Source organism: Denticeps clupeoides, chromosome 3, assembly GCF_900700375.1.
Source record: "Denticeps clupeoides chromosome 3, fDenClu1.1, whole genome shotgun sequence".
NCBI classification, from domain to species: Eukaryota; Metazoa; Chordata; class Actinopteri; order Clupeiformes; family Denticipitidae; genus Denticeps; species Denticeps clupeoides.
In genome coordinates this window covers 21,464,512-21,475,759 of record NC_041709.1, presented here as the reverse complement: position 1 = coordinate 21,475,759, position 11,248 = coordinate 21,464,512, and the positions used below count along the sequence as shown (strand labels likewise).

Genomic DNA, 11,248 nt, shown 5'->3' with positions numbered 1-11,248 from the left:
AAGCTACATACACGACTATGCAGATTTAAAAAGACAAACAAAATCCAGCCACAGTAAAAGAAACAAAAATGATACAGGCTACCTACAGCTATCACCACTAGAAAACTGGAGGTACACTTACATGTTAAAAAAAATTACATCTTATTTTACATTTTTTTTTCACTTGTGAGTGGTACAAAAAAAAAAAAAAAAAAAAGAGGGAAAAAAAGCATTTCAGCACCATGTTCACGGTCCACATCCCCTTATGTCACTCATGAGGCAAAACAGTTCTGCTTATTTAGTCCAAAAGGACACTAACTGAAATAAGTGAACTAAAATAAAAAGGTCCACCCGCCCCTCTGTTCTACCAAAACGTGAAGATATTTGACCAATCAAGAAGGTTATAGTTTTAGTCCTCTGTTACTAATCATTCACGCAGCGTAGATTTCCAACTGACACAGTAAATGTGCCGGAATATCAAACACTTTTGACCAATTCTATATCTCTTTTGATTTTGTACCTGTTAAAAAATGGTTTGCCATGGTTCTATTATCCAGATGTCCAATAGAAACTGTGAATAATACAAAGATAAATAAATAACCATGCTGAATTGTGCGTGGACATGATAGACACAGTTAGTTAAGGGGCTAACCAACTTGTAAATGCATTCTAGGCAGAAATAGTTCTTTAAGTCTTTATGATGTTGCATCCAGAACCTATTTTACCCAGAATCACTCAGTCGTCAGCCCCCATTCGTCTTGCTAACTGCTGAGGTCCTTGGGAAGGGCCAGCTTTTACTTCCTGGTCCGAATGCATAAGAAGTCAGTGCCAGGCTCACAGCGGAATGAAGAGCATCACACTCCAACAGCATGGCTGGGATCCTGCCGCTAGGTCCAAAAGGATTATTTTGTCCATGTTTCCATCTGAATGGTTCTGAGGGACTCTGCAGCTGTGCTGGTTTTGAACAGACAGCCATGCAGAGAGTATGAATATATGTATATTGGTGGTTATGTGGGGCTGGGTGGTAGTGTTGAGCTGGTATCAGGAAGGGCACTGGGTTGCTGCTGGAACTCCGGGCTGCTGTGGGCGTGTCGCTGGGCAATGGCCTCTGCAGAGTGCCTGCATTTAGGAGATCCACACTGGCAGCTGAAGAACTTCCCCTTAATCTCCCAGAAGTGGTCGCCATAGTCAAACCTGCAGAGTGTCAGAACAATAAGGCCAACCTTGCCACAGCTGAAGTGAAAATTGGTAAAGCAGAATAAAAATAAAATAAATTTTACGCTTGTTTACCCAAGTTCGTCTCCAGCACTGATGTTCTTGCTGGCAAAAAAGGCAACGTGTGGAAACCGCAGATCCTGGTGAGATGTGAACACACGGCATGGAAACAGGTTGGGCTCGCACATGTGGTTTATGAAGCGGCTGATGTTGCCATAGAAACGGGCATCTATGCAGTAGACATCACTAATCTGCAAAACACAAAATCACAATCTTTTTAAGATCATTAGCAGACCCTGCCTTAAGTTAGACAATAGGGATGGTTTCCAACAGTCATGAAGGTTTATTATGCTGAACACTTTATTGTTCACTCCGGTTAATGAGCATCTCATGAAGCGGTTTTTGATGATGACAATAGTGAACAAGGCAGCCATAAAAGGTGAAAAAAAGAGAAGACTCAGATTCAGATTCAAAACAAACATACTTAACTTTTTCCTTTATAAAGCAAATACTAAATATGTCTCTTGCTTTGGATTCTTCTAAATGGCTACATCTTGTTCTCCAAAAATGCCACAGAGTAGGTGCATCCAAACGTTTGACTGGTAGTCTATTACACCTTGAGACATTTAGGCCCATAGGAAAATTGTACATTTAATATGTTGTGCCATATACAAACTCCCCTAAAGTATGCCGTAAGGTGCTGGGCAGCTCAATAATATTACTGAATATTAGGGATGCACCGATACTGATACCTGGTATGGGCCTTGATACCACATTTTTTAAAAGTACTCGTCGAAGGTCCGCCGATACTGGGGACCGATACCACGGTCTGAGGGGACCGATACATGTCTGTGTTTGAGCAGTGTGTAAGGGGTTAATCACAGGCGCCGAGTGCACGCTGCAGCCAACTCTTGCAAGATGAAGAAAATGTCAGGAGACAATCCATGTGCAATTATCGAGTACATTGCACTGAGTGACCAGCCACTCTCTGAGGTAGAAAATGCGTCTCCTCCATGTTCTGGAGCCCAGATATGATGTCTTAAGGCGCCGCTACATGACTGACAGAGCTGTCTAATCTACACGGCTCTGTGGAAAAAAATATATCCACAGCCTACAGAAAGCCTCCTCTGCTTTTAATTTCACCGTGGATATTTGGACAAGCAGTGTTAGCCCCATGTCGCTAATGAGCATAACCTCCCAGTGGATAGACGAGAGTTTCACCCCGCAACAAGCCATATTACATGCGAAACAATTCCGCGGGTCGCACACCAGCCAGGATACAGCGTTTACTTGTTAAATTATATGACTAAAGCTGTTGCCTGTAAATTTAAACCATGTTTTTATTAAGTACTCTGTATCGGCGAGTACTGAAATGCAAGTACTCATACTGGTTTTCCAAAAAAGTGGTATCGGTGCACCCCTACTGAATATCCCAATTTCTTCTGTGTAGAAACGTGATTATAAACACAAATATTTAGCAGAACCCATGAGCCCGTTGCCAGTTCAGTGTGTGTGTGCAATTTTCCATGTTAAGTTGCTGCCTATCCCGTTATAATCAATGCTATTACTAATTTGTTTTTGGTGTAATTACCTTGCTGTCCAAACTAAAAAGGTAGGAATCATTTTCTCTGACATCAGCTTCTGCATCAGAAATGATTTCCCCCACATACCTAAAAAAAGAAAAAAAAAAAAAGTTGCATAGTTTAGTTTTATGCTATTTAAAATGAAATAAGTGTAATTATTGGTAACCACTAAGGGAATTTAGCAACTCACTCGCATACAAAGGTGCCCTGGGGGATGTCTTGCAGTGCCCTCACACCCCAACCCATGAGACGCGTCCGAAACAGTTGCAGACGAATCCTAACAGCACAAATCATTTATTAATTCAGCATTTCATATACCACAAAATGACTTAAAAAGAACATCAGTAACTACAACATAGCTCATACTAATACAGAGTTATGTGGTATTTCACAGAGATGAGAAGTCAAGCAAAGCAATAAGAAATCAGCATTTCTGATGTGTAGCTGAATTTGTGGGATTGAATCTCCAGGTTGGTTTTGTGATTCCAGAATAAACAGTAACATCCACAGGAACTACCTCAGTCCATTCTGCACCACCCGGTTCTTGCAGGTTCTCCAGCATGAACATGCGTGGTTACACTCGAAGATAAGCGGTGGTTCTTCACTACAGAACTCTGGCAAGAGTCGACCCTCCTGCAGAAAGCATCAAGCATTAGCAAGCATTATTCAGGTGGGCCACCAAGACACAACAAGAAAAACTTTTACACTCAACATTTACCTGTTGCTCTACAATTAAAGCAACAAATGTGCATATACTTAAAAAACTGAAGCGTGTTATTATATACAAAGGGAATGCTTTACACATATATTTATACAGTAATGAAATTTTAAAATGCCAGTGAAAAGCTGACGTGAAATGGACAGTAAGAATCTGCATTAATGAATTGTATTAAATAACCAAGCATACTGCAAACCGCTCACTGAAAGACTTTACCTTGTCATACCAACACCGCAGACTCAGCTGGCCACACATGCAGCTTGCTGAAGAGCAGTCGTCTTTGCACACACAATACTGCAAGTACAGGAAAAAGGAAAAAGACAATTAATAGACCAGAGGGTTGGAAAAAAACTCATTCATTTTGTGTTTATTTCAGTAAGGATTATTAAAGAAATTGTACAATTAGTATGTATACAAATGTTTAATGTTTTAGTCGGTACCATGGTACACTGGTTTAGAGTTCGTACCTGTAAATGTGTGATATTCTTATCAATGTTCATTGGGGAAGTGACACAGTTGTGTGGGACATATTTGTAGTTGTCAGGGTATGGCTCACTGTCCACAGCATTCACACAGGGCACAGGAACCCGCTCATACCCTCGGGCTATGTCCCTACAAAACAGCACAAAGTTCCACAAAGTTCCACTGACAACCCACAATTTAAACAAATAAATTTAAAAAATGAACCTGTTGAGTAGCTTCTCTGCAGCTGGGGCAGCACTGTTCCTGCTCTGTCCCTGCTTTCTGCTGGCCTGTAGCGCACTCCAGACCTTTGAGCTGTGGCTGCAGCACTCAAGAGGGGTTTCACCCTCACGGTTTTTCTGGTTCACGTCTGCACCACGAGTCAGCAACATCCTGAAGTGAAAGAGATATGCTGGCACAACAGTCCTTCATCCAGCACAATAGCTTTATCTCAAAACGTTCTCACATAATCTTCTGAAATCACCCCGTCTCAAGGGATATAAAAGGGAGACATGTCAAAAGTAAATTTTTTTTAAAACAATTTCTTCTATACTGCGTATGAATATGACTCACGTGACGCAATCAAGGCGATTCTCTCGGGCAGCGATGTGCAGTGGGGAGTCACCATGGACATTGACCATGTGTAGGTCACACCTGGCCTCAAGCAGTAGCTGTGCAATCTCCACACATCCTGAGAATGCTGCCCAGTGGAGGCAGACGTTTTCCTCCTAAGCACAAATATTGTTTTTTGGATGCATATAAAGTTAATAATAAGTATGTTCCTAATAATGAACTTCCTCTATTGCTTTATATTGCTAATATTGCTTTATATTCCTAATGTTAACAAAATTCAATTAATGAACAATCTATTAGAGAAACACCTACATTGTCTCTGATGTTGATGTCTGCATCTCTGGACAGCAGAAGCTTGACCAAATCCACATGTTTGTATTCTGTGGCCCAAATCATAGCAGTCCAACCCCCCTCATCCTGTCAGAACCACAGCAAAGGTTTGTTAAATTGGCCTGTATTTGGAAAGTATGAAAAACATTTTGGGTATGTAGAAGTCAATTTTATTATTCTGACAGACAAAAAAATATGGCAATAGCAGACTGTTACACAAGTCAATATGAGTTTTTCTAATTAAGATAGTTATATATTCCATGATAGTTGGTAATTTGCCTAAGCGGTCCCTGTGTTTTATGTTAGACGGTATTAATTGCCATTGATGTCAGTTGTTATCATGACAAAATGTTAATCATCCAGATAGATCCTGTTATGTGTGCGTTACCACAGACCTTGAATACATATACAAATCTACTGGGTGACCAGGATAAATCTAGTCATCTACAACAGTTGTTCCAGTGTTCTGACTTTGCATGCATAAAACAGTTACTTGATTGTTTCCTGCGGTTCATTAAAAAAACACATGCAGGTCCATTGCAAACTAATGCTACACATAATTCAAAAAGTTGATGTGACTGGAAAAAAATTTGTTGTGATTTCTGATTCATTTTTGCTGACCCAGTGGAGAGCTCACACACCACTCACATCTAGCACCAATTTAAAGTCACCGATCCACCTAGTATGCATGACTTCAACACACACAAAGCTGGGATTTCGGATTTGAGCCCTCAGCCTCAGGCTGATTTGATAGTAGCCCTTGCTTAAATATTGCCAACAACATGCATACGCTAAACCCAAACCATCAACTCCTTTCAATTTCTGAGTGGCTCAGTGACCTTCTTCTCTATAGATCCAGTCACTTCTAAAGTCTGCTCACCTGACAGTTGATGTCAATTAATCCAGTAGACAGAAGGTGCTGCACTATTTCGTAATGCCCAAGTTTAGCAGCAAGGTGGAGACACGTGGAGCCCTCAGCATCCTAAAACAGGAAATGCACAATATTAATTCATGTTGCCACAAACATCTGGAGAATGTTCTAAAAGAAGACATACTAACAATAAGGTCATTTGTATCATGTTTCAGTAATGTTTGCTCAAATGTAACTTAAGTACCCAAGGACGAGTATCCAAGGATGAGTACCCAAGGATGATTGCACTGATGTTAACAAACCTTGTGCATGGCGCTGGCCCCAGCCCTGAGCAGGTAGCGGGAGGTGTCCAGATGGCTGTTTTCACATGCCTCCATCAGGGGGGTCCGTTGGTCCTCATCACACATGTCCAGGTTAGCCCCAGCCTAGGGTAATAATAAACGCATAGGCAATAATAATAGAAACTATTTTGGAATAAAGTTTATTGAAAATTGCAGAAGAGACTATCTATAAGCTGAATCCTGATCTGTCTACTGTACTATGCATCTGAAGCTGGTCATACAGGCCTGTAGTGTGTTCCTGTCTACAGCCAAGGTACACACGGTTACCAGAACAGTCTGACCAATCTCAGACTCAGACAGAAGTTCTAAACACCAAACAAGATGCAGATACTGTGGACCTACAGGCCTCAGAACCAGGACACACCTGAACCAGCATGTGGCAGATCTCCTGGTGTCCGGCCTCAGCAGCAGCATGAAGAGGTGTCCGCCTGTTCTGGCTCTCCATCTTAAAGTTGGGATCAATCCCATCTACTGTTTAAAAGACATGTATGGAAACGTCAATAAACACTAAAACGAACCCCCTTTCACAGTTTGTGTGATTTTTAATCATTTGGAGTAAAGAAGGGGCCAATCCTGGATATATGGGAATGTGGGGGAGTAAGATCCTACTGCAATTTCACCAAATGGCATCTCATTGAACCTCTTACCCAGCATCAGCAGGACTTTCTGTAACTCTCCCTGTTTGGCAGAAATATACAGTTGCTTTGGGTGAAACCGAAGTTTCTTGGGCCTGCAAAATTAAAGATGAGGTAATTTATTCAACAAGGTGGATTTTTCTTTCCTGACCCATTACAAAAAGACACCTATAATTTTTTTCCATGCTGAAAACTGAAATGCAGAGTTACTGAATTAATGAAGAAATGAACTCCAGCCATAACATTAGAATGTTGACTCTCTGGATTAGAAAAGCATTACTTCTCAGTATCCAAGGCCAGTAGTATGCTCTCTAGAGTGTCTTTTATTGGTCCAGTCAAAGATGCAGGCGCTGCACTGGTTGAAGGGGCTCCAGGCTGCACTGCCACCAGGTTGAGGTGGGGATCCTGCACTTCTGTGGACTTGAGGAGGGTGCTGTCTGCAATACCATCACCAGGGAAGAAATGATGAGCAGGCCTGGAGGAAAACCAGGAACAAAACTTAAGTCAATTTAAAAATCACACACTCCAACTGTGGTGCATTTAAGTGTCAATTACATTTCATGTGTTAAAAATAAAAAATTCTCTGCATTTTCAATGGATGTACAACTCACTATTCACAACATGGGCTCAGCAAATATTTGCCAATTCATACCATTTTGCCAGAACACTACAAATCACTCTAATATTGACACGGTTCCCCTGCTGATTGATTTATATCTGGAGAATTTGGAGGTCAAGACTACATCAAATGTTGTGGTGTTGAAACACAATCAACTGTAGACTGGGATCATCCCACAAATGCTGTAGTTTTGGAGATGGTATGACCCAGTCTAGCCACCACAACTGGACCTTGCCAATGTACAAGACTTGCCAGCAACAGATTTTTTTCCAAAAAAATAAAATGACCCCACTGATTCTTCAGAGATTCATGTGTCAGGAAAAAAAAAAAAACATTACATACATTTTTACTTCTAAAATCACAGAGCAACTGCAATATTTTCAAGTCAGGACGTTTGGCAGAGTTCCTTTCTTAGGTGAAGGGTGGGAAATTCTCTGGGCGGACAAAGCATGAGAAAGGGGAGGTAACCTTTCCCCTTATGATGTCATAAAGGGACAAATTCCAAGTCCGGCTGTCAGATGCTGCTCTCTGAACGGTGAAGCAGAATGGCCGATGCACTCTTTAAACATATAGCCATTTCTAACCACTGCAGGACCATAGAGAAGCTAGGGGAACTAGTATTAATGTTAAATAATCTCAAAAAGTGAAATTTTCATGATAGTGGACCTTTAAAGAAAAACATGCTCCCCTTCTTAAACTTATATGTATCAGTTATTCACACCATCATTATATCCTATAATAATTGAAACCTTACCCGGTGGTGGTGTCAGCTCTGCCCTCAGTGCTGCTGGGTATAGCACAGCCATGGGGTGGAGCCACAGTGGAGGTTGTGTCAGCCTTAGTGATGGTGACTTCTTTGGCTTTACCAGCATCCTCACCACAGTGTGGACAGAAGCTTTGCCCCTTCAGTACAGATGCACATGACTGGTGAAACCGGTGGGAGATGCTGCTCTCTGGTTGGCATTCCATAAATGTCCCCTATGAACCAATGCACAAATCAGTCAACCAGAAACCCCTAACTCAGACCAAATTAAAACGTGTCAGTCGGCACGAGAATTATTCAAAACACAAATGTCCGTAGAACGTAGATGCACTGTTATAACAGCCTAAATATACTCACCGCCCTGCAGAAGAAGCCACACCCAGGGCAACACTGGTGCTTCACCATGCCTGACCGATGCTCCTCACACAAAACCAACAGCTGCACTGTATTGGATGCACGCATCATCTCACACTTCAACACTGCGCCCTGACATTTTGTCAACTACAAAAAAATAAGAAGAAGAAAGAAAGAAAGAAAAATTAAGAATAATGACCCATATGACTTTTGGCAGTCCCTTATTCTGAGTGGCTTATAAAAGCAGGAAGGAGAGCATGAACACATGACTCTGGTTCATAGGGGAGTGTGCTACCCACTGGGATTCTACCTCTAGTTTTTCTACTCTAAAAGGTAAATCTCATTTAGGTAAAGATCAGTCAGCTTTATACTGAGACGTTACAGGTGAGTACTGTATCAGACCTACCTCCTATTATTTCATACATATAAAGTAGATGGGGATGAGTTACCCGTCCATCAATGCTTTCAGTGGCCATGCACTTCCAGTCTGCAAGTGTAAGAATTTCACGGCTCTTGGGCGTCTCCATGCGACAGCAACACAATGGGAGCTCTTGTACATCAGTCTCTGAACCATTAACCCCACCACATACACCTATAGGAGGAAATCACACACATGCCTTCACTGAAGTGCATTGTTTGACTTGGACATTGGCAAATATCCATATAAAAAGGTTTTCATAAAAGGTTTCAATTCCACATAAAATTGTGAATTTCTAAAGTGTATGTACACCACCAGGGGGCACACCAGCGGTATGCAATATGCCAAGACATATAGCACAGCATGTCTCACTGATGTTCCATCTAACGTAGCTGCACAGAAGTTGTGAGTATTAGGAACCAGCAATAATCAATTATAGTCGTGGTTTGTATTTGCATATATTGCTTAAACCTAATTTAAGTTAATTTGCTTTAAATCTAAAATTCCTGTAAAATTGCTGATATTGCACAAATAGAACAGCATTGACCTATCAAAATAATTCACACTACATGCACTTTTTGTTTTGCTCACAAATTCTAAACATGGTTTATACATGGGTGTAATTATGGTTGTGTTCTGCAAAAGCAAAAATATGAAACAAACTGCACTATTAACCTGATAAAGCATTTGACCATGTTGCTTTCAATAAACAAAATACCGCGCCCATTCCCCCAAGGAACGTCCTGAACTACTACTATTACAAGTACTACTACTCCTACCACCACCACAACCCACTCATACAGATGTTTGTGCTGCTCGTGCAGTCCCATTTGAAAGCCAGACCTCCTGTTAAGACATGCTCATGTGAATCCATGAATTTACCCCACAATGTGACCAGCAGGTTGCGCAAACTCACCTGCACTCTGGGACGTGAGAAGCTCCTCCTGCACTTTCAGGTTGAGGGATTCCAGAGGAACCTCGGTGTAATCCTTATCAAGATTGTCTAATGGAGGGGCTTCAGAGATGGCCTGATTGTGGATTGGACTAGTCACAGCTGAGGAGGAAAGATTGGTGTGTTGAAGAATGAAGGGGTTATAAACAAAGGGAAAAAAAGGTGATTGATTTGTAACAACTTCCAAAGGAAGAGAAACAGTTGTGTACCATCAAGTTCTTCTGCTTTTGTCTTCAATTTACGCTTCCGCTTCCTGGATGGCCGAAGCCAGGGGTTATCTCCTTTGCTTTTCTTCTTCTTCTTCTCTGAGCTCTGCAGTTTGGAAAAAAATTGATTAACTTGATTTTTTTGTTTGTTTAAATGTGTGAAGGACAGTAAGGAGATCTAACCAAATCTGAGTCATTTCCTTCCTCTTCAATTTCTTCCTCCCCAGTTTCTTCTGACTCGAGTTCTTCAGGTGATGTCTGGGTGGGGGAAAAATTCAAATACCACTCACCTTTACCGGTAAAAAATAAATACAAATCCATTGCTAAGATGCTGATCCTATGAGTTGTGATTACTGCTTACAACATTGTTTAGCAAAGTCCCTACATGGACCCAATCCCTGATCCAAACTCTAAAGGCCACCCATGTGTCCATTTCATGGTCTGCTGGTTGTCAATCACAATTCCTGAAGAATTGAACTTCCTGTTACCATATTGTTCTGGCTGTCATTGGCTGCTGCTTAACATATCACTCAAGGTTTCTTCCTGTGTACATGCCCCATTATCAGTGTCTTACCTGAAGAGGGGGTTCTGTTATTCTGTTCTCCTCCTTTAAGGTGTTGACTGCCTCCTTTCCTGCTGTATCATCCTCTTCCTCTGATTCGTCCCCTTCCTCTGATTCGTCCTCCTCTGATTCGTTTTCCATTCTTTCTCCATTCACTTGTTCCGATTCTGTCTGCTGGTTCATGGGGAACCAGAAACATAAAAAAGTAGAAACAAGTGTTAATTTTAAACTATATAAAACTTAAAAAAATGAATAAATAAATAAAAGTAAAGGTCTGACCTGTGCAGAGGGTGGGGTTGGTGGGAGGTGCGTGAACATCTCCAGCATGGTCCTCTGCCGCAAGACCTTGTTTTTTTTCCTAGGAACAAGGCTGTACGTCCCCATCTTTCTCTTCTTCTTCCGAGACACTGCCACTGCTGTGAATGAGGAGGAGTAATAAACATATAAACATGTCCTATAACATGTTCATATGAACACTTGCTTTGTTCCTACTGTCATCCTGCGGTAAACAAATGCAATGTGGCTCTGGCCAGTACAGTGAGGTCATAGTGGAAGTGGCAATACAACAGGCTCCATTAAAAACTCTGGGCAGTGCAATGCCCATGAATGCCTGTTCCCTTGGTAACCGCTGCACAGACATTGCTGTCTGATGTTAATGTGGCAAAGG

General features: G+C 41.5%; 1 protein-coding gene across 7 annotated transcripts in view; it reads right to left on the bottom strand.

The window, feature by feature from the left end:
- Positions 1 to 199: 199 nt before the first annotated feature.
- ehmt1b (euchromatic histone-lysine N-methyltransferase 1b) overlaps positions 200 to 11,248 on the bottom strand; it is a 35,476-nt gene continuing 24,427 nt past the window's right edge. For 6 of the 7 annotated variants that reach the window (XM_028971920.1, XM_028971922.1, XM_028971927.1 and 3 more), the window contains 23 exons: positions 10,861 to 10,997; positions 10,594 to 10,755; positions 10,203 to 10,277; positions 10,023 to 10,125; positions 9,778 to 9,915; positions 8,893 to 9,035; positions 8,447 to 8,590; positions 8,081 to 8,304; positions 6,988 to 7,182; positions 6,720 to 6,802; positions 6,437 to 6,543; positions 6,034 to 6,156; positions 5,741 to 5,842; positions 4,843 to 4,947; positions 4,531 to 4,685; positions 4,183 to 4,350; positions 3,963 to 4,107; positions 3,712 to 3,789; positions 3,295 to 3,410; positions 2,968 to 3,054; positions 2,786 to 2,864; positions 1,270 to 1,445; positions 200 to 1,173 (listed from right to left, as the gene is read on the bottom strand). In XM_028971920.1, the coding sequence (XP_028827753.1) occupies positions 987 to 1,173; positions 1,270 to 1,445; positions 2,786 to 2,864; positions 2,968 to 3,054; positions 3,295 to 3,410; positions 3,712 to 3,789; positions 3,963 to 4,107; positions 4,183 to 4,350; positions 4,531 to 4,685; positions 4,843 to 4,947; positions 5,741 to 5,842; positions 6,034 to 6,156; positions 6,437 to 6,543; positions 6,720 to 6,802; positions 6,988 to 7,182; positions 8,081 to 8,304; positions 8,447 to 8,590; positions 8,893 to 9,035; positions 9,778 to 9,915; positions 10,023 to 10,125; positions 10,203 to 10,277; positions 10,594 to 10,755; positions 10,861 to 10,997 (3,032 nt within the window). In that variant the 3' untranslated portion in view covers positions 200 to 986. The remainder of the gene's footprint in view (positions 1,174 to 1,269; positions 1,446 to 2,785; positions 2,865 to 2,967; positions 3,055 to 3,294; positions 3,411 to 3,711; positions 3,790 to 3,962; positions 4,108 to 4,182; positions 4,351 to 4,530; positions 4,686 to 4,842; positions 4,948 to 5,740; positions 5,843 to 6,033; positions 6,157 to 6,436; positions 6,544 to 6,719; positions 6,803 to 6,987; positions 7,183 to 8,080; positions 8,305 to 8,446; positions 8,591 to 8,892; positions 9,036 to 9,777; positions 9,916 to 10,022; positions 10,126 to 10,202; positions 10,278 to 10,593; positions 10,756 to 10,860; positions 10,998 to 11,248) is intronic. The other variant, XM_028971921.1, reaches the window with a different exon arrangement.